Source organism: Ornithodoros turicata, chromosome 1 (genome assembly GCF_037126465.1).
Source record: "Ornithodoros turicata isolate Travis chromosome 1, ASM3712646v1, whole genome shotgun sequence".
In the NCBI taxonomy this organism is placed as follows: domain Eukaryota; kingdom Metazoa; phylum Arthropoda; class Arachnida; order Ixodida; family Argasidae; genus Ornithodoros; species Ornithodoros turicata.
In genome coordinates, this window is record NC_088201.1 from 185,425,987 (window position 1) to 185,449,253 (window position 23,267).

Consider the following 23,267-nt stretch of genomic DNA (forward strand, 5'->3'; position numbering starts at 1 on the left):
TCATCTTCTAATTATCTATGCCGCTTGGGGATGAGAAATTGTATTCAATGTAATATGATACAGTACCGATTGACGTCGCACTGTTACCTGAACACGTCTTTGGTGCCGAGTCTCCCTGTAATGACGGAAATGTATCGTGTAGACAGCGGAAACCCTGTCCCCCCAATAAATCTCTGCTGTGTCTTCCAATGCACGATGAGTTGCTTACGCGGCGAGATGTGGAGCCGGTAGTAAATTCACAGGCGACTATTTTGCGCTACAATTCTACGTCTATTACGCCACAGGACGTACCCTGCGACGGCAACAACGAGCATCAGAAAGTTATCTCTAAGTCGCCCACCCGCACGATAACGAATGAGAAAAACTGGATAGACAAGATACCAGAACGTTTTTGACACATCATCTACCAATAACATAGAGCACGGTTTCAAAGGTCGGAGAGTTAGGACAAAGCGAGGTTCTCTTAACACCCCAGAGAGTTAGGCGAAAAAAAAAAGAACACAAGCAGCTTTTCGTACGACATGACGAACATCATGGGGGAAGCCATCGGACCAGGTATCTATGCATTGCAAACCTAGGCAGTCTAATCCCACACATCCAAGAAGGAACCACGAACGTCCATACTTGAGCCGAACGTTTTCGCCGATCTGGGACCAGCTGTGAACAACCCTGTTGAATCCCGTTTCGCGCTACATCAATAGTACGCAAGAGGTGAGTGTGTGCGTTCGGATGATAGTACCGTGAACGTACAGCGGATGGACGGCGCCCGGCATCCCACTCCTCAGTAGATCATCAGTGGTGCTCCTGCTCCTCAGTGGTGCTCGCGCTAAGGAGCACTGCTGTGACTACTCGAATCCATCGAGTGTTGCCCTGAAGAAATATCATCTGGGTCTTCCAAAGTTGTGTGAAAGAAGAAAGTTCTTTTCTATTTTACCTATACCACAAGTTCTTCCACACAACTTCATTACAGCGATTGTACACCACTAGGGCATACATCAACCCATCGACCACACCTTCAAAGTATCACGTAGCGTTTGTCACTCAGAGTTCTTCAGAAAGTCATTTTTCGCATGAGCCGACGTCGAGAGGAGCGCCCTCTCAGTCCATAGTGGATATTGTTGCTCGCATTGTCTTTCGGAAACATCTCCATAATCATTTATATTGCTAGTAGCCAACTACCTTTCTGTTCGTCATGTTTTCTTAATAAATGATAATAATAATAATAATTAATAACTCTTACTTGTATGAAGCGAGTATTAGTAATATTTATTCAGTGTTCTTAATAACGTATTAACACGTACTGTGGTCAGCCTCAGCAATCTGCGATACGGTCGACGATACGGTCATGCTTAAAAGAAAGGGTAAGCTGTCCTTTGCGAAGAAACAAGAATCATGGTCGCGGTAACAGAGGGTCTTATCGCTGTCCTGAACTCTTTATAAAATGTGAGCCCGTCACAACCTGGTGCAGATCAGCTCTCGTTCTTGTAATAACGTCCAGAATTTCTGACAAAGTAACTTGGGAACACAGCGCTTCACTAAAATATTAAAAGGTCATTCAGGTAAGCCGCCAAGCGGTTGAAGGGCGCTCTGGAGACGCGTGTACGGAATGTACGACGGAAGAAAACTACCAAGAACATTGACCACCCTGTGATCCACTGGTACGATCTCTACCTTTGGTTACCAGCAATGCAACCAGATCTTCTTCACGGTATTCGCTGGACACATCCTTTGGTATGAACCGACGAAATGAACCGCAATGGCCTCGTTGAAATGACCTCACAAACGGGTTACGGGCCATCAGCAAAAACGGCGCACTGATCCCGCGATATTTTCACCAAAGGAGAATAAAGTGGTATGATAAGATTCTTACGTGCTATGTGATGCGTCAACGTAGGCACTTCCCCTAAGCAACACGGCTAGAAGAACGAACCTCGTACTCGTAAGTGACATCTGGAAAGGAGAAACGCTTCGGCAATAAGACAGTAACTCTACTGAGCACATATTTGATTCAAATCGTTCAAAGGCTGAGTGGTGTTGTCTTTAATATTGAGTTGTTTTCTTGTCCGATAAAAAGTCACTCAACACTTTCGTCTCATGACCTCAACCGCTGACAGCACTATGCACCATTTCTTCTCACTTTAGTCTTACTTGCAGCAAACTCTGCAACACGTATGCCAATTCACACCTTGGCCATAGATGTCTCAGTTGCCTACTAACAATCCAGGCGCTGCACCGAATAATGGTTTCATGCACTAGAAACTCATTACCATTGTGCAGAATTTCTTTTCTTGCCAACTATACACTGACAGAAATGTCTGCAAAATTGCAAAATAGACGGTGTGATCAAGTACTGCTTGGGACAAAAGTTTATGGAACACGGCACTTGCACATTTCTTCATCGGAGCGGCACGCTGCTAGCTATTCGCAAGAGACCCAATAAGAAACGCTGACCGGCTATTCTATTCATCTCTCAGTGTGCGTGTCCGCTCCTGTTTGCTAGCTGTAGCATAATAGAAAAATGCGACACTCCGGTGTCCCGTAAGCTTTTATCGCAAGCTGTACCGCTAATTATCAAGTCTAATTTGCAATGCCTATATTGAGAAGGAACAAATACACCTGCCATTCAGTTGTCAGAGCAACCTTACTCAGTAATATTTGGTTGATCTCAAGAAGCGAATGAATGGAAATGAAAAGAAAATATGTATTTATTCTAAATTGCTGCCAGTGCTGCAGAATTCAATCTGAGCTGCCTAAATCCTGTAACTTTCATTGTATGCTGCACAAACATTCGATCTCCTCCCCCCCCCCCCCAGACAGAGCTGTAAAACAATCCCACTTCCCGTTATTACGCGCCGTTTAGTTCAAGATCAACTCTTTTCTCCAATTTCAGTACCGACTGTGGATGCTTAATGACGCGTCAGCGCCATTATGCCGAAATGATTATCAACAACAACAACAACAACTTTATTTCAGGATGATGGGTTGGGAGTTTCATCGCCGGCGGCGATACTCTACCCCATTGCTGGAGGTGAAGCGGGGTATCAAGTAATGGGTCACGTTACAATGAGGATAGAAGTTCTGTGGCGTCCAAAAGGGCGAAGAGAGCCTTGAGGGCAGAGCGTTGATGAGCTGGATGCGGCCAACGGCCAAACAATTTTGTGAGGGAGAGGGGGTTAGAGTCTAGCTCGTTGAGGGAGGCGAGGCGGAGAGTATGGAGCAGGAAGGGTGGTAGTGATTAACAAATCTTCATCATAATTGCGTATTCTGCGGGAAGAACTTCATCACACAATGCTAATTGTGTTCCAGAATTACCGGTTTCAGCTCAACACTTAGATACGGCTTGCATGAACACCTTTACATGCATGAACTTGCATGAACCACTACATGTGAGTCGTTCAGAATTTGTAGCTTACAGAGACGACGCACACAAAATATAGTTGTTAAAATGAACCAAATATCTCATAAAGAAGGTGTTATGCCAGTTTCAAGAGTGGTGTTTCAAGGATGGAGCAAATAGGAATGGATCAAAGAAAACACATACAACAGCTGCAACATCAGCTACAAATAAGCCTGTGCTGCTATTTTGTACAACAATAGCATTGTGCTTATTTCTTCAACGTCATATATTATTGAGGGGACACTTTTACACAACTAGTTGGGGACTTACATGTTTTCCATGCTTATTCTTTACAAGCTTCTTTCTCAACTTCATACTGGCATTGCAAATCTCACTAGCATCATCATCGCACCATTACATGCCAAACCATCACCACCACGAATGCCTAAAAACTCCCCACAGCTCATGCCATGCCATGCTAGAATATGGCTGCCAACAGCACATCATGCATTAAACAAGTGTAGGAAGGCGGGGTAGGTCGTACGAATTATAGTGTGTAGACAGCCAAAAGACGTGGACAGAAGAACAATGACATGGAACGACTGCATCATGCACTATGCTCTGTAAAATCTCTCCTTAATTAAGTTTTTAATTTAGGAATCATGTTCAGAAAGAATTTGCGTAGTGATGCAGTTAGTTATCACTCCACTTAAACACAGATAACTCAACTTTGACTGTGAAATGACGTAAGAGGCCTGTGTGATGCCATGAGAATGATAACTGCCACTGTATAACTGTGTAAATTGTGTAATTGTGTTTTGTTAATTTTTATGTCACCAGCTCTTCACCGCTTGCTTGCCATTTTTTTAATTTTCCAGTCATGGAATAGTTCTCAACCTATTTTCCCAGTTTTCCATGCCTTACTAGATTGCAGACATCCTGAGATATACACAGTAATTCAAACAACTGGGCATTCGAGGATTGCATGTTCGTATCGCTCATGTTTGTGACCTGCCTCGACTAACTCTCCTTCTTTACGCAGATGATAAAGCTCTGAAAAATTATTGCGCAGGCTGCATTTATGCACTGTGTGGTTACGCAGTTTGGCTGTACAGCTTTGTACTGAGAGATAGTGCTATTTCTTGTGAAACAACACAGTGGAATACCAAAGCAAGGCACACCTAGAGGTGCTCATTCTAGCATGAGATTTCTGTAGTCACTGATCATTGCCTGCTTGCTTTCTGTATTGATCTGTAGCAGACAGTAAGATGAAGTTCGCAATGGACAAATGTACGCAATGCAAATAAGGTCACACCAAGAAAGGAATGCAACTTGAAATCTGGTGCATCTGAGCTACAATGTGCTGTATTACTCTTATTAAAATTTACATGATTGTATATCTTTCTTCCACAATTTCCGTTAATTTTTGAGCCACTTTGGTAGTTGTCACTTTGTAGAGGCCGACATATTCATCCAGGTGTGTCAGCACAAATCTATGCAACTGGACAGTTTAATGTAGTGAGCATGGCGTACTGCATCATGAAGGACAAAGTATGGCAGCAGATGTATGGGACATAACACTGAATATGTAGTAAAATAATATAGATGCCTCTGCATGACTAACCACCTAACTTCAGTAACGAGTGATGAACATGCAGTCTTCAGGCAACTTCCGGAAATTAATACATGATGTATGGGGATATGGTTTGCAAGATATACCAGCACCCAAAGCAACAGTTTCACAGGTTCCGGGCAAATGCATTACGTTGGCGCACCCCCCCCCCCCCAAGATGAGCATGTAATTATTTCGTTCCACTTTGCTGAACTTTATGCACCCCTGAGCGTGCAATAGAAAATGTGGGAGGAGAGGGGGGTTCTAAAAAGAAGCTGAAGTAGTGTAAATTTCCCATTAAAAAGAAATGCAAAATTCCACACATACAACTACATGATTTATGAACCTATGGTGAAGCAAGCTCTTACACCAACTTGTTTTTCGTGTGTTTCATGAAGGTCAGTTGTGTTCGAGATGGCATGGTATGCGATAAGCCTAAGCTAATGCCAGTCACAAATTTGTGTAGCAGTAAATTTTCTTTACATGTGGCTTTGAAGAACTGCTTACTTGAAAAAAAAATAAATAACCAGGTGTGACACATATACAATCATATGTCACGGGCATTTGCTGCCAGTCATTCAGTGAAAGTAGTTTGCATGAGATCCGACATATTCTCCTGGTGACGATGAGGGGGAAGGAAGCTTTCCAGCGATAAATGTACTTCATGGTGTCGCGTATTGCAACAGCATTCAGGCACTGTTTCGAGTGACAGGTCCATAGATGTTAAAATCATTTGTCCTGACGCTGATGACACATTCTTAGTTACATCCAAACTTTGTAACCGTAGTATTCCCATATCCTGTATACCCTCCACTCACTACTTTTGGAGTGGAGTGCGAGTCAAGGCAAAGGAGAGCTTGTGTGGAATGGGAGTACCCATTCTGGGTAGTTATTGTACAGGACATGTCGTATGGGAAAAACCGTGGACACTTAGCATTCAGCTGAGCTGGAATAAGGAGAACGAGTTGTAACATAATTGAATGTACAGTAAGGTATTACACACATGCATATTAGAAGTGGATATTGGTTTGGTTCACTATTTTTGAACTCAGCTATTCAGAACATGTTGAAGGCAGGCACACCACCAAATTAGAGGCATTCGCGATAAATAGAAGCATGATTGCAATGTGGATGCGGGAGTATATTATAAATCATGTAGCATAGTTCCATAGGAATGTGTTTTCCCATTCTTAAGATTTACCTCTACAGGATACGAGACTACATAACAAGAGTGCACTGGTCACGCCAGCGTAAAGCTGCAGTGTCGTCGAGCAATTTTTAACAGTCCTGCTCAAAGAAATGATGCAGAACAGCATGTATACATTTTAGCTTGAAAGAAAAGCCTTGGGCTTCGGATAGACACAAAAGGGACACTGTTTTTTTGTTTAGTGCTATATTCACACTCAACACCTGAGTACATGGATAAACTCTGTGGCCAGATGATAGATATCAACAACATAGAAGAAGGAGAGCTAGTGTAACATGGGTACATGTTTACACTGCTTTACTACTCTCATCTATACCGACACTGAACACATGCGCACAGAAATTAACTGTGCAGCCATACGGCAAGTAGTAATGACTGGACACAGACTGTCCGCAACGCTACAAGGCTTCTGGACACGTTTAATTAGCAATTAGAGCTAATTGGGACCCCCCACATTAATCAGGACCCTCCAGGGAGTCATCACACTAATTGGGGAGCATCTAAGACGTATCCAGACCACCCTGTGCGTTGCCGACAACCTGTGTCCATAAAAAATAAAAATTAGGCAGAAAATAAAATAAAAAGATAGAAATAGAGTGGAGAGAAGCAATTTATTCGAAAATCAACGATGCCGCGGCGAAGAAGCCGCTCCGCGACACCCGAGTGTCCAGCGCCCGCCATGTTGGTAGTTGGCGACGGGCAGTTGCAGAGATCGACGACAGGTGGCCACTTAGTTGCAAGGCATCACACCAGATGGTGCCACCATCATAGCTCTAGGCGAGAAAGACAGAACAAGACACTAGCGGCAGGTAGAAAATGGCAGCACTGCTAAACAAGTCTAAACATGCGAGAGAAAAGGTTTAACACACAGTACACACAGAAAACAGTACATATCGGGGAAAAGGCAATCGACTAGGCCTAACCACAGCGTCACAACAGTATGCAGCCAACACAAGGCGGGAACCGCTAAACAACAGGCTTCCTCTCCGCTAAACAAGACTAAACATGCGAGAAAAGGCTTAACACGAGCGCGGTCAAACATCGACAAATCACTCGTTGGTCACCGCTAAACACGGCAAATATGCGAGAAAAGGAGCGCGGCAAATCACTCACCTTTTCCCCCGCGGCGACTGCTCATCAGCCAGCCAGAAACTGAGCGAGCGCGGGGACTGTGGAGCAAACGAGCGCACGTCTGCTCTCTGCGACAGCCAGCGAGCAACTGACTGAGGCGACGCGCTGCGGCAGCTACGCATACGCGCGCTCCTAGCGCCCTCTGTGCGCTCCTACCGCCACCTGCGGCGACCACCTGCGAGAGGCTAAGAGAGAAGAGCATTCCTGCGCCCTCTTCTCGCGTTACTCATTGGTCGTGACGTCATCCCATTGTCTCAGGGCTACCCTGCTTTTTTTTTTCACACAGTCGACACAACTGGACAAGGTCAATCTGCAATGAAGCCATGGCATTACATCATCATGCACCTCCGTGGCTCAAGGACGCATGCGCTCTAGACAGGGGACCTATTATTTATTGAATCAGTATCCCAAGATTATTTCCATTATTCTTCTATACCGATTGCATAGGAAACTATTGCAGAAGAGCACCATGCATGAAAGCTGTTCGTAGGAATTCCAAAGTCTTACTAAATGAGACTTGCAAAAGAACAAAATATCCTAACACGTAACTCCATCAACGGCTAATAAGAGGACTAGGCACTGAACAAATCAACACAGAGTACGGGTAACAAGGAGCGCTGAACGATGCGTCTACTCCATATGACACCCAGGCACGGAAGTCGTAATGCTTTTTCTCCTCTATAAAGTCATGCGTCTGTCCCTCTTGTGGTTGATTTCTGAACTAATTTAATCGCGAAATTATTAAGAATAGCACTATTCCCATTCAGGGCAGCACTATCGTCAAGACAACAATGTTCCTTGTCAAAAAATACAAAGCGTCAACAAAGGAAAGCATGCATATCGGGGCATGTCAGAACACGTCAGGACAAATTGCACGACTGCTGGGCAACAGAGGAAAACAAACACTTGAACAGAGTGAAAAGACACTCACTATCATCGGACATGTACACTACATTCCCTCATTGTAAATCCGCTCGTCACAAAATCCACCTGCATCGTCGAACACCATTCACCAGTGACGAACCACACATCCGCACCTCATCAGAGGCAGACAGAACCCCAGCGAAACTAAGCTCTTCCACTGACGGCCAACGCAATTGCTAGGAGCAGAATTAACGTGTCCAGACCCGCCAGTGTCCAAGAGAGAAGTGAATCCTTGCGCCCCCTGCAGGCCATTCTCATTGGTCTTGACGTCACCCTATTATCTCACGGCTACACTGTTTTTTTCCACTAATGCTCCTCTAGACAAGGTCAACCTGAAACAATAATGTTGCGGTATGACGTCATCATGCAGGTGTGTGGCTCAAGGACGCTTACGCTCTAGAATGGGGACCCGTTATTTATTGAATCACAATCCCTAGATTATTTCCTTTATTCTACTATAATGATTGCATAGGGAACTATTGCAGAAAAACACCATAGATAAGAGGAGACTGTAGCATTTCATTTCCAAAGTCTTACTGTACAGGAAAAAACAAAATAATGGTTCAGCAAGACATGTCCATCCCAGCCGAGAGCCATGCAGCTAACCGAATAATGACGCTTTGTTGCTCCTGAATAAAGTCACACACCTGTCCCCCTCGCGGTTACTCTCTGAACTAAACGAATCGCAAAATTATTAAGAATAGCACTATTCCCATTCAAGGCAGCACTATCGTCATCGCCAAGAATATTCCTTGTACAAAAAGAAAAAAACTACATGTAGAAGGAAACCATGTCAGAACAGGACAGAGCATGCCAGTGCATGTTTGTCAGACAACAAGAGGGAAAAAGCGAAAAGAAACAAAGAAGAAAACCAGCATCAAACTATTTCTAAGCACATGCACTCCTCTTATTCAAAAACAGTGCTCATCATAAATCCGTGCAGGGCAATACACACCATTTTTCTATTGCTACAATTTTTTCCAGCAACGGTCAATGCATTGCTGCAGACTGTGTGACGTCTTCACATCCTGTCTGAAGAAAACAGCGGCAAAGACAATTATTGAATTGCAAGAGTATTTCCTTTGTCCTACTCTTAAAGACATTCATTCTCTCATTAAAATTCAACAAAAAAGCACCCTGCATATTAACGATTTTCACCCCAAAGACTCATCATGGTCATTAGAATCACATCACCAGTAAACTACCACTGCTCTTTTAAAATAATAAGTGAGACCACTCAACATCATCACCAGGCTTATGTAATACATGACCCTTTCTATGCTTATACATTCGTTGTCTGAGGCGAGCAAAAAGGCGCGAAAGGCGGGGGGCAAAGTTCCATTCGCGCATTGCGAGCAAAAAGGCGCGAAAGCCGGGGAGCAAAGTTCCATTCGCGCACGCCAAAGCACAAAACAGAACGCCTTTACGGGAACATGATGGCATTCCCACCATATTAATGATTTTCTACCTTGCATTGCAGTTTAGAAAAACTACTACAAAACTATAATTTTAGGCGCCAATTGAAATTCTACTTTCTATGGAAACTATATTTGCCTTATTACTTGGACGCTGCATTTCGCTGTTAATGAAGCGCTCCAATTTTTTTCTCTCTTCCCATTTCATCCTTGTCATGCAGTGAAGCAGACTCACATCCAAAATAATTAATTTATACTGAGGGTGCCGTGCTTCAGGAATTCCTATCCTGCGCTCAGATGCAAGCATTTCTTCACGGATACCTTTAACAGCTGACTTCCTCAACATACCGAGCTCCTAACAACATCTAACAAACAATCAGAGAAACCCTCGTCTCAGCTGCACCATGCGACTTTCTTCTGCGTAAAATCGGTGATTTGAAGAAGAGAGCAGCGAAAAATTGCGCGCACTTATGCTTGACTTAAAAAACCTGAAGCATATGCTAATAAACTAAGAAAAAGACACTCATGTCTGGTATCTGATAGTGCCACATACACAGACGCATTGCCCTTGCGTAAAGAAAGCATAGCACAGGGATACACAAATTTCCTTAGGTGAGCAGGGAAAAGGCTTAAGACCTCAGGTCACCACACATCGCCACGCGGCTAGCACAACATGACACCAACAAGATACTAGCAGCGGGAAGAACTGCAACACTGGTAAACAAGATCAGACATGCCATGATGGCGTCACACATCAGGAAAAAAGCACACGCACGCACGCACAGAGGACAACGCATTAAACACACGGAGCGCTCAGGAATAATCGTAGCGTTACCGCACATCGCTACGAAGCTCGACGTCTAACACAAGACGACAGCAACAAGATATTAGCGAAGGGTAAAAATTGCAACACTACTGAACAAGTCCGGACATGCGACATCGCATACAAAACACTGCCCATCGGGGAAAAGGCCTAAGCCTGCGGCGGATCATCATAGAGCATACACAACTTCATTTTTCTATTTTGTGTAAACAAAACGCGGTCTGCTTGGAAAATGACGTACAATTTTTTTTAGGGAGCTGAGAAATATAGAAATTTCTACTCCGTGCTCAGATGCCAGCATACCTCAAAAACCCGCAAAATTAAGCACTGCTTACTTCGTCAAGATATCGAACACCCAACAAAATCAAACAAACAACCCCACTTCCACTGATAGAACACTATTCAGCTTTTACGCAGGAGGCTTTCTTCTGCATAAAAGTAGAGAAAATAAGAAAAGAGCAGCGAAAAATTACACGCACTTTTGCTCTCATAGCTATAAGAGAAAAAAAATAACGACGCACACGCTAATAAACTGTGACAAAGACACCCATTTCTGCTATCAGATAATTATTGCATAATGCTAAATACTCATTTGCATTGTCCCTGCGTGAAGAAAGCACAGGACAGGGATACACAATTTATCTTAAGCGAGCAGGGAAAGTCACTTCTACTCGAACAGCTTAATACCATAAAGTCTGAATTTTCGCAAAGAAAATACAGGTTGAACAGTGCTACGAAGGTGACAGACACATACTAACAAACAAACAAACACTTCTATTCATTTCTATTGATAAAGGCGTAAACCACACTACAAGAACAAAGCACACTGCTTCAGGAAAGCGTATCAAACACAACGCAAAAGGACCGGCTCTCATAAAATAGCCTGCCCAAAACAAAGACTTCACCAGGTTCGCGAGGCAATTCCATTAAAAACGCTCTCGGTCTATCCTACAGATAGCAATGCAAGCGCTGCTACTCATATTTTTTTAAACCACTATTCCACGCAATAGTACATAAATGTATCACTCGTGTCACATGAAAAGGCACACACAAAGAACTTACTTGTCAAGTGGGATCCCTGGTTTAGAAAAGCGCGCGCGCCCGTGCGCACACATAGACACACGCTCACATTTTCACACTCACAAACACAAAGTCTATTCTCACAACCACATAAATCCATGTTATTCCTCAGGTCAATAATTATCCTACCATCGTCAAAAGATGGCTCACTCTTGTATGCGATCGCAAAGCGTTAGGTCCTCGTTCCGGATGTAATAGGATATCGCCACTGGACCGACGCGAACCAAAAAAGAAAGAAAGGAATGCACGTTCGCTATACCTCCACGAAGAAAACGGTGCCGTGCTTCTACGCAGCGATCATCATACAGGAGTGAATTGTCTTCTTCGTTTTCCTTTTATTTTCTTGCACCCATATATTTTGCAAGAATACTATAGAGACCCAACAGAGCAGTGCACTCCCATCAACACACGTTGGGTTGACCTTACACACCCGAAGCCTTGTCTGAATACATTCTGCTGGCGCTGGAATAAACAGATTTATCGCCAGGGTACAACAATGTCAGCTCTGCTTCCGTTTAAGTGATAAAACAGTGCGCCCGAACCGCGCCCCACGCGACCCGCGCGCGAGCCCGTTCTCGCGACGCGACGCGCGCGATTTCCCGTGCGAGCGCACTGTTTTATCACTTAAACGGAAGCAGAGCTGACATTGTTGTACCCTTGTTGTAGAATGTATTCAGAAAAGGCTTCGGGTGTGTAAGGTCAGCCCAAGGTGTGTTGACGGGAGCGCACTGCTCTGTTGGGTCTCTATAGTATTCTTGCAAAATATATGTGTGCAAGAAAATAAAAGGAAAACGAAGAAGACAATTCACTCCTGTATGATGATCGCTGCGTAGAAGCACGGCACCCTTTTCTTCGTGGAGGTATAGCGAACGTGCATTCCTTTCTTTTGTTTTGGTTCGCGTCGGTCGAGTGGCGATATCCTATTACATCCCGAACGAGGACCTATCGCTTTGCTCTCGCATACAAGAGTGAGCCATCTTTTGACGATGGTAGGATAATTATTGACCTGAGGAATAACATGGATTTATGTGGTTGTGAGAATAGGCTTTGTGTTTGTGAGTGCGAAAATGTGAGCGTGTGTCTGTGTGTGCGCGCGGGCACTTTTCAGAACCAGGGATCCCACTTGACAAGTAAGTTCTTTGTGTGTGCCTTTTCATGTGACACGAGTGATACATTTATGTACTATTGCGTGGAATAGTGCTTTAAAAAAATAAGGGTAGCAGCGCTTGCATTGCTATCTGTAGGATAGACCGAGAGCGTTTTTAGTGGAATTGCCTCGCGAACCTGGTGAAGTCTTTGTTTTGGGCAGGCTATTTTATGAGAGCCGGTCCTTTTGCGTTGTATTTGATACGCTTTCCTGAAGCAGTGTGCTTTGTTCTTGTAGTGTGGTTTACGCCTTTATCAATAGAAATGAATAGAAGTGTTTGTTTGTTTGTTAGTATGTGTCTGTCACCTTCGTAGCACTGTTCAAGCTGTATTTTCTTTGCAAAAATTCAGACTTTATGGTATTAAGCTGTTCGAGTAGAAGTGACTTTCCCTGCTCGCTTAAGATAAATTGTGTATCCCTGTCCTGTGCTTTCTTCACGCAGGGACAATGCAAATGAGTATTTAGCATTATGCAATAATTATCTGATAGCAGAAATGGGTGTCTTTGTCACAGTTTATTAGCGTGTGCGTCGCTATTTTTTTTCTCTTATAGCTATGCGAGCAAAAGTGCGTGTAATTTTTCGCTGCTCTTTTCTTATTTTCTCTACTTTTATGTAGAAGAAAGCCTCCTGCGTAAAAGCTGAATAGTGTTCTATCAGTGGAAGTGGGGTTGTTTGTTTGACTTTGTTGGGTGTTCGATATCTTGACGAAGTAAGCAGTGCTTAGTTTTGCAGGTTTTTGAGGTATGCTGGTATCTGAGCATGGAGTAGAAATTTCAATATTTCTCAGCTCCCTAAGAAAATTTGTACGTCATTTTCCAAGCAGACCGCGTTTAGTTTATGCAAAATAGAAAAATGAAGTTGTGTATGCTCTATGATGATCCGCCGCAGGCTTAGGCCTTTTCCCCGATGGGCAGTGTTTTGTATGCGATCTCGCATGTTCTTTCTTCACGCAGGGACAATGCAAATGAGTATTTAGCATTATGCAATAATTATCTGATAGCAGAAATGGGTGTCGTTGTCACAGTTTATTAGCGTGTGCGTCGTTATATATTTTTTTTCTCTTATAGCTATGCGAGCAAAAGTGCGTGTAATTTTTCGCTGCTCTTTTCTTATTTTCTCTACTTTTATGTAGAAGAAAGCCTCCTGCGTAAAAGCTGAATAGTGTTCTATCAGTGGAAGTGCGGTTGTTCGTTTGACTTTGTTGGGTGTTCGATATCTTGACGAAGTAAGCAGTAGTTAATTTTGCAGGTTTTTGAGGTATGCTGGTATCTGAGCGCGGTGTAGAAATTTCAATATTTCTAAGCTCCCTAAGAAAATTTGTACGTCATTTTCCAAGCAGACCGTGTTTAGTTTACCCAAAACAGAAAAATGAAGTTGTGTATATATGCTCTATAATGATCCGCCGCAGGCTTAGGCCTTTTCCCCAATGGGCAGTGTTTTGTATGCGATGTCGCATGGCTGGACTTGTTCAGTAGTGTTGCAATTTTTACCCTCTGCTAATATGTTGTTGCTGTCGTCTTGCGTTAGACGTTGAGCTTCGTAGCGATGTGCGGTAACGCTACGATTATTCCTGACCGCTCCGTGTGTTTAATGCGTTGTCCTCTGTGTATGCGTGTGGGTGCTTTTTTCCTGATTTGTGACGTCATCATGGCATGTCATGTTGTGCGAGCCGTGTGGCGATGTGTGGTGACCTGAGGTCTTAAGCCTTTTCCCTGCTCACCTAAGGAAATTTGTGTATCCAAAGCAACGCAAGAAGAGGGTGCAGGAATGCTCTTCTCTCTTAGCCTCTCACAGGTTGTCGCTGCAGGTGGCGGTAGGAGCGCGCAGAGGGCGCTACGAGCGCGCGTATGCGTAGCTGCTGCAGCGCGTCACCTCAGTCAGTTGCTCGCTGGCTGTCGCGGAGAGCAGACGTGCGCTCGTTTGCTCCACAGTCCCCGCGCTCGCTCAATTTCTGGCTGGCTGATGAGCAGTCGCCGCGGGGAAAAAGTGATTTGCCGTGCTCATTTTCTCGCATGTTTGCCGTGTTCATCGGTGACCAACGAGTGATTTGTCAATGTTTGACCGCGCTCGTGTTAAGCCTTTTCTCGCATGTTTAGTCTTGTTTAGCGGAGAGCAAGCCTGTTGGTTAGCGGTTCCCGCCTTGTGTTAGCTGCATACTGTTGTGACGCTGTGGTTAGGCCTAGTCGATTGCCTTTTCCCCGATATGTACTGTTTTCTGTGTGTACTGTGTGTTAAACCTTTTCTCTCGCATGTCTAGACTTGTTTAGCAGTGCTGCCATTTTATACCTGCTGCTAGTGTCTTGTTCTGTCTTTCTCGCCTAGAGCTATGATGGTGGCGCTATCTGGTGTGATGCCTTGCAACTAAGTGGCCACCTGTCGTCGATCTCTGCAACTGCCCGTCGCCAACTACCAACATGGCGGGCGCTGGTCACTCGGGTGTTGCGACATCATTGATTTTCGAATAAATTGTTTCTCTCCAGTCTATTTATATCTTTTTATTTTATTTTCTGCCTAGTTTTTATTTTTTATGGACACAGGTTGTCAGCAACGCACAGGGTGGTCTGGGCACGTCTTAGATGCTCCCCAATTAGTGTGATGACTCCCTGGAGGGTCCTGATTAATGTGAGGGTCCCAATTAGCTCTAATTGCTAATTAAACGTGTCCAGAAGCTTTGTAGCGTTGCGGACAGTCTGTGTCCAGTCATTACTACTAGGGCAGCTCTCTATAACGTAATAAAACGATAGCTACTGTTAACATGGGACCGTGCTCTTCCACGTTCTCGTGTGCTCGGTGTATATACAAACGGCTGCACTGGCAGGAAGCTAACAGAAGCTAACTTTCTTTTAAGTAGTTGACAACGGTCATGTGGCCATGTACAACATTTCCATGCACTCATGCTACAGTTATGGCAGAACCACATTTCCATTTTGATGTTCCATGTACCAGCTGGCTACTATTATAATTGTCAATACCATCTATTGATCAGTCTGTAGCCTACATTTTGTTATCTCTGTCTGGAAGGTGTTATATGCAGTAATTGCTGTTGATCTAATTTTCAACTTGCAGTGCAGTGCAATGTGAGCAAGGGAGCTCAAAGTTTCTGTACACATTGCCCTTGATTCCTATGCCATTCAGCTCTTTTGCAGTACACCTCAGACACATTATTGGAGCCAGCATGCGGAATGTAGCAAGGATTTTTTTTCCTTGTGCACCATTGCCCACTCATGTTATCATGTGACCTCACCAACTAATTGAGCAGGGTATGGAGAGTGCATGCCTCTATGAAAAAAGTCATCCCGGTGGAATTACGTAATAGCCTTTATTATCTGAATATAAACAAAAAATCTCACGAATACAAAGTTCTTATGACGAATGAGTCCACGAGACGACAACAGATAATTTTTGAGAAAGGATCTACAGAATATCTATGCTTATACAATGCACAAAAACTGTCAGTGATTGGTTATGTACCTGCAATAGTTAACCTAAAAAGTAATGATGCTTCCAAATGTCTCCAGCCTCCTTTAGCACACTGCATTGTAGTGTCTTTTGCAGAAACAGCCCTACAAAAGCAGATCTACTGTTACCAGACGATAAATTAAAATAGATGTAAGCAGCTGTCTTTTTGAATGTTTTCCAATGTAGCAGTAGTAACACAATACCTGAAGAACTGTTTTTCATTGGTCTCCTCTGCTGTGGCATGCTGAAATAAGTAAAACACAGCTTTCAGTTTCATCTATGCTTACATGTGAATCCAGGGAAAATGGGGACCTCGTTCGGTTTTGCTCCGGTATTTTCATAACCTGGGAACGCAGAATCTGCTCAAATTTCGTGTTCAGTGTAGTGCAACAATATGCAATATTTCCATGCCTCGATAGTATCCATACAACAGCCGCAAGACGCTAATGCACTCTATGATCAGTCTTATTGGACGGTTAAATGTCTCTGGAGATAAGACACGCTGCAGAGAGGTGATAGATACTGGGGTGGTTAATACACATGCGAGTGGATAACGCCCCTCAATTTCTTCATCGGGGCTCGCAACAAACATCTAGCACGTTATTGCTCTTACTGTACAATGACAGGGGTGCTTACAGTGTGTATCACAGTAGATGACACTCATATTAAGCGCCAGCACAGACAGCACTACGCTTTCTTTTTGAAGATGCACATTGAAGTTCGGCCACCCGCATGCTCTGTCGGTCCATTGGATTGGTATCTGGATTTTGTCCAGTGGCACATGTCGATGTCACTCTCTTTGACCACACTTCTACGGTGCTTTTACGTTTACCATGCAAGAGCTTGCAATAGCGCCTTCTAAAAACAACTGTTTTATTTCGTGATCCCGGAAAAGCGTTACGCCACTTTTCTTTACTAACTGCGCATCTAAACCGATTCTGCTTAATTTTTACCAGTTAGACTTCGAATTAGTGAAACATCACCTACCACAACCACTCTACGATAGTCTTTTCAGCACACGTTCACAGTTGCAACGTTCTTAGGCCGACGTTAAACTAGCCCCTCCCCTAGTTTAAAATACGTCCCACTCAAATACATGGGCCTTAAACCGCCGGTTTAAGTAGCTTGGGTGGATGATCGAAATGGAATAATTGAAGCGAATATTCGTCCCATTGCGATAAAATCCATCTCCTGGGCGCTTCTAGTAACTATATCAATCAAAACTTACCCAAGATTTGATGAAAAATTCTTCGTGAACCGAGGATTAGGCTTATCGGTCACAGCCGCTTCTGGCAGACTCTGGCGAAATGCGCATGCGCCGTGCAGGAAGCTCGCTATGTGCGGTGCCATTGGCTTCACAGCAACTGGTGGTAGGGCATGGGGTGGTGATCCAGGATTGGCGAACGAAAGTCTCACGTGATAGATTTAAACTCGACGTCACTAAACCAATGGTTTAAGTGAGTTCGTGAATACGGGTACATTACAACGCGATTAAGCCGCTTTGACTGCCTCTGAAAGTTGACATCTGCGCTAGGTTTGCCACACATGGAAAACGCTGCCAATTGAGTAATTCCAGCACTTCTTCTACATTTTGAATCTAGATGCTTCATTGAACGCGTATCTACGGGAATGTCACAGTGCATCACGCAATGCCAGAGATAGTAAGCTATAGAGTCTGCAGCAGACGACGATGAAGTGGTCCACGACCACCGGTTCAATTCTCGCGACAAACCTTCGGCCTGCGAGCCGTTGTTCCTTTCCATTTAGTTCGGGGCCAGACAGCCCAGAGTAAACATCTACCGTTGACCCTTCCGGCTGTGCCTGTCTCTACGTCAACACTGGTGACCCGGACGTTGCCCAGTCATGGCCAGCCCTCTGCAGAGCGCTGCCACAGGAGCTGGAATCGACGCCGCCGAGGCTGAACCCGCCGTCTGCCACATCGCCGTCCACCTACCTCCCTTCTGGCCGCAGAACCCCACAGTCTGGTACCTGGAAGTTGAGTGCCAGTTTTCCCTGGCAAACGTCACCAACCAGCTGACGAAGTTCCGCCACGTCATGTGCGTGCTTCTGCCGGACGTCGCCGCCCAGATCGCTGACGTGCTTGCCGCTCTGCCAGCTGTTGCTCCGTACGACGCTTTGAAGGCGGCCATCCTCGACCGAACGACTGCGTCCGAGCGCAAAAGGATACATCAAGTCCTAACCACAGAAGAACTGGGAGACCGCAGACCAAGTCAGCTTCCGCACGACATGCAAGCCTTACTCGGTGAGCGCGCACCGACGTTCGACCAGGCTCTCTTGAAAGAGCTTTTCCCCCAGCGCCTTCCCACCAACGTTCAGATGATACTGGCCACAGCCTCCGACTTGCAGCTTCCCCAATTGGCGGCGCACGCTGACAAGATAATGGAGGTGTCCGCCCCGCACATCGCCGCCATTACCAGCGCCGCACCCAGCACCGCCGACGTTCCTTTGCGTACCACCCAAGCTTCCACGTCACACCCAGGTGTTGCACCGCCACAGTTCGCCACTGCACTCGATCCAGTTGCGCAGCTTCGTTAGGATTTCACCCGCCTATCCGCCCTGGTGGCCTTTGCGATTCACCCGACCCCCCTTCGGTCGCGCCGTCGGAGCTCTGCCCGACGTCAATTCCGGTCCGGCAGCCGTCGGCGCTCTCCGCGATTTCATTGCCCCGACCAAGAAGCCTGCCCTTGCCTGCTCCTAGCAGGGAAACTTTTCCGGGGACCGCTAACGGCTGCGGCCGTCCCCGACGCCTTCAGCAGCCGTCTGTACTTCGTCACGGACCACACGTCAGGGGCAAGGTTTCTCGTCGATACCGGCGCCGAAGTCAGTGTGCTGCCCGCAAACGCTCTTGACCGGCGACGCAAGCCCATTTTCCACCTGACTGCCGTGAACAACACCGGCATTCCGGTCTACCGCCAGGTGCCCCTACTACGTCGCCTTCAGGACTTCACGGTTAACTTGCACGGCACCACCCTCTACAGCAAGATTGACCTGATGAAGGCCTACCATCAGATCCCGGTCGCAGCCGAGGACGTCAAGAAAACCGCAATCACCACCCCTTTTGGTCTGTTTGAGTTGCCCCGCATGCCTTTCGGCTTGCGCAACGCGGATCAAACATACCAGCGGTTCATTCATTCGGCCAGAAGAAAACGAACTGCACCTTCGGCTGCTCTTCGAACGACTGACCGCCCATGGTATTGTGGTCAACGTAGAGAAATGCGAGTTCGGCGTTTCATCTACCGAATTTCTGGGCCACAAGGTGACACCCGAAGGAATTGCTCCTCTCGAGAGCAAGGTAGAGACGATCACCACGTTTCCTCGCCCCCATTACTGGCACCAGTTACGCCGTTTCCTCGGCCTGGTCAATTTCTATAGGAGTTTTATACCCCACTGTGCCGAGACTGTGCACCCTCTGGACACCCTCCTCGCCGGGCACAAAACCCCTTCGTCCGCCCTTCAGTGAAGTCCACGTGTCGATGCCGCATTCACTCAAGTCAAAACCGGCCTCGCCCGCTGCACCATGCTTTTCCATCCCAAGCTTGGCGCCCCCACCTCGCTGATGGTCGACGCGTCAGGCATTGCTGCCGGTGCAGTACTTCAGCAGAAGATCAATGAGGCCTGTAAACCAGCCGCTTTCTTTTCCAAGGCCCTCAAGCCGGCGGGGCAGAAGTACAGTACTTTCGGCCGCGAACTGCGAGCTGCCTATCTTGCGGTACGCCACTTCCGACACTTTCTCGAGGGTCGGCTATTCACCATCCCAAAGGACCACAAGCCGCTTACACACGCATTCCGGTCGGCGAGCAGCCGCTACTCGCCACGGGAAATCCGGCACCTGGCCTATCTCTCAGAGTTTTGCGCGGACACTCAGCACGTCCCCGGCACCGCAAACTCTCCTGCAGACGCCCCTAGCCGGATTGCGAGCGTCTCTCCCATCGTCCAGGCGCTTACTCCCGAGGAAATCGCTGCTGCACAGGCCACTGACGACGAACTTCTGCGAACCAAGCCTGCCCGATGCCCGACATGCCTGCCGAAACCGTCGCTGCCACGTTCCTAGCCACATGAGGTGCCCATTTCAAAGTACCCTCCCAAGTTACCACCGACAGAGGTCGCCAATTTGAGATCAACTTATTCTCTGCTTTCGCACGGCTCCTTGGCACCTCACGCATACTCACGACATCCTACCACCCGGCATCTAATGGTGTCGTGGAGCGTTTTCACCACCACCTGAAGACCGCCCTCATGGCATCAAAAGACCACGAGCACTGGGCCGCTCACCTCCCACTGGTTCTGCTCGGCCTACCCTGCTGCATTCAAGTCCAATCTGGGTAGTAGTCCTGCCGACCTGGTGCACGGCCGCGCCCTTCGCCGTCCCGCCGAATTTTTCGCCGACACCTCCGGCCAGCCTGACACATCCCCGTTGGTTCAACGACTACACCAGTTCTTCCGCACACTGCGCAGGTGCCCCCACGTTCTTCAACCTCTTACACCCCTTTCGTCCCGCTGGATCTTCCTACGGCGACGCATGTGTTCATCCGCACTGACGCCGCCCGGAAGTCCCTCGTTCCTCCATACTCCGGTGCCCACCCGGTTATCGAACGCTCCGGCAAGAACTACCGCGTCAACGTCAACGGTACCGAAGAAACGATCACCGTGGACCGGCTCAAGCCAGCCTACATTGAAGCACCGCCCACTTCCGACCTTCTCCGAACGAACCACTGTGACTTCAGCCCTTCACCACCATCTTTGACCCGTTCCGTCTAGACTGTCACGTGGTCAGACAGCCTTCCGCTGTCTCCAGTGGGGGGGGGGGCGATGTAGCAGACGACGAAGTGGTCCACGACCACCGGTTCAATTCTCGCGCGAAACACTCGTTGTTCCTTTTGTTCCACGACAGCCGTTGTTCCTTTTCATTTAGTTCGGGGCTTGACAGGCCAGAGTAAATATCTACCGTTGACCCTTCCGACTCTGTCTGTCTCTACCTCAACAAGTCGTCTCCTGCGTGAAAGTTCCCCCAACACACACGCATTGACGCTCCGAAAAGTGGGATGTCTGGGAAACCAAAAGGTATTTTGTGCATAATCTCAGAATCTCAGAAGAAGTCTTCGAGAATATTACAATACCTAGAATAAAACAGCTGCTAGAGCACTTTTCTATAGTCTCGAAGGCAAATTTCACTTAACGGCCACAAGAGGGCGCGAGGCGTCGCTTTCCACGAAAGCTAGAGATTACCGGCAAAATTCTTGCGGTATTGCCTTTGAACCAGGAGCCGGCACAGACAACAAAATGTCACCCATCGCCATGGCTAAACTTTACTGACATACTGGATTGCACGTAAAAGGGACGTGCTCTCAATTATTTGAACAGTTCCAAAGAGTAAGGGAAAATATCACATAAAAAATGATATCTCCGGTTCCTCGACTTCTCTGTTGAATACAAAATATATCCTCCCAACCAGCTCTTCCGAACAAATCAAACGCAAACATGAGCACTGAAGGAGCAACTGTCAAATGAGGTCATGGGATACATCGCGCCATATCATGCCATTAACGCGACGCCAGCGCTGTGAGGAAGGAGAATTGCTACGAGGTGTAAGAGTCGCGATGTCTGTCCTCACAGCATTCCGTCGTATTTAAAAAGCGTCGTTCAGCATTTGTCGGCTGAGCTGTGAAGTCAACGTCAAAAGCGTTAAAGTAAATGAAGAACCGTCAATCGTCTGTTTTGCGTACAGTGTCGATGATGTTCTGCGGAAGCTCCAACGTCGCAGGCCCCCCGCGCATGCCGGTAAACGGCGGAGAATTGGCGTTGCGCAATAGCGAATATTCCAAAGTCGCACTGTAATAGCTATGAGCAGCTTCAGCATGACTCCTGCTGAGGGAAAAAATGGAACGCATCACTCACCTGTTTCTTTCGCTTCTACGTCCACGTCGAGCAGCACACACATACACACGCACCTGGCGCTTTCGTCTAGTGATCTGCGCGGTCCTTAACCGTCTGGTACAAGAACCTTGGGGGCGCTGGCGTCATTGCAGCTGAAATGCCTCCCTCCTTCTCTCTATTTCTTTTACACTTCGCTTCGCCTCAGAATAATTTGAAACAATAATATGAAGTTGCACTGAGATTTGCAATGCAGCAACTGTAGGATATTACTGTAAGTGCATGATGTAGATGAGCTTCCAGTTCGATACTGCCATACTGTGGTAATAGAGGGTAGAGGCTGTGACAAAAATTCGGTGGCGATTTAGCGCGAAATGCGAGAGAAATGCACTAGCATTAAGCGGTCTATACTTGACCTCCAGGTATCAATTTCCTGTTCAAACCCGACATTCTGTTGTCCTCTCAATATACTCATATTTTCTGGGAGTAGTTTGAGTGAAATCTTAATGATCAGCAGGAAATGACGTCATGTAATGCCGGTGAGGCAAACCGAGTTTTGTTTGCACGCATGTAAAGAAAACCCAGTTTGCCTCACCGCCATTGCATCACGTCATTTTATGCTCATCATCGACATTTCGAGCCCTAAACGAAACCTATTTGTGGCAGAAGCTTTGTAGGATGTTGGCTGGTACTTTGAAACATGCTCAAGTAACGCTACGCAGAGAGGACGAACATGAACAACGTTCTCGTTGTCGATATATTTAACGTGGTGATAAATTTGAGCGTTCTAAGCATTTAAATTTTACTTCCTAGAAGCAGTATTCGATGACACCTCCGTGACATGCGTGTGAGTACCCTTTCTGTGTATCCGTCTCATTGCCTCGTCGTGTTCCGACGTACTGTGTGTTACTTATATTTAATTGAATGCTGTTCTCATATAGCCGCAAAGCAAGTACACTCGTTAACCCATTTGTTTTCGTTTTAGCTATTGTAAAGGTGAATGTGAGAGAAATATATATTAGTATCACCGGCATACAGAACAAAATTTGCCGCCTTAAAATACTGACAGCCTCATTAAAACGGTACGAACAAAGTAGGTCCTAAATTGGATGCCCCGGGTACACAAGAAACAGCGGCCGTCACATCAGCACATGTGCCATTAACGACCATGAATTCGTGTCGCCAAAAGAGCCGCCCGTGAAGAGATCGTTGGTTACAACCCCAATACCACTGACCTAG

General features: G+C 46.2%; 1 protein-coding gene across 1 annotated transcript in view; it reads right to left on the minus strand.

The window, feature by feature from the left end:
• Positions 1-22,133, minus strand: part of LOC135373998 (group 3 secretory phospholipase A2-like) — a 50,292-nt gene extending 28,159 nt beyond the window's left edge. The window contains exons 1-2 of the mRNA XM_064607020.1: positions 22,053-22,133; positions 1,871-1,950 (exon numbers count right to left, since the gene is read on the minus strand). Of these exons, the coding sequence (XP_064463090.1) occupies positions 1,871-1,950 (80 nt within the window). The 5' untranslated portion in view covers positions 22,053-22,133. The remainder of the gene's footprint in view (positions 1-1,870; positions 1,951-22,052) is intronic.
• Between the last annotated feature and the right edge of the window lie 1,134 nt (positions 22,134-23,267).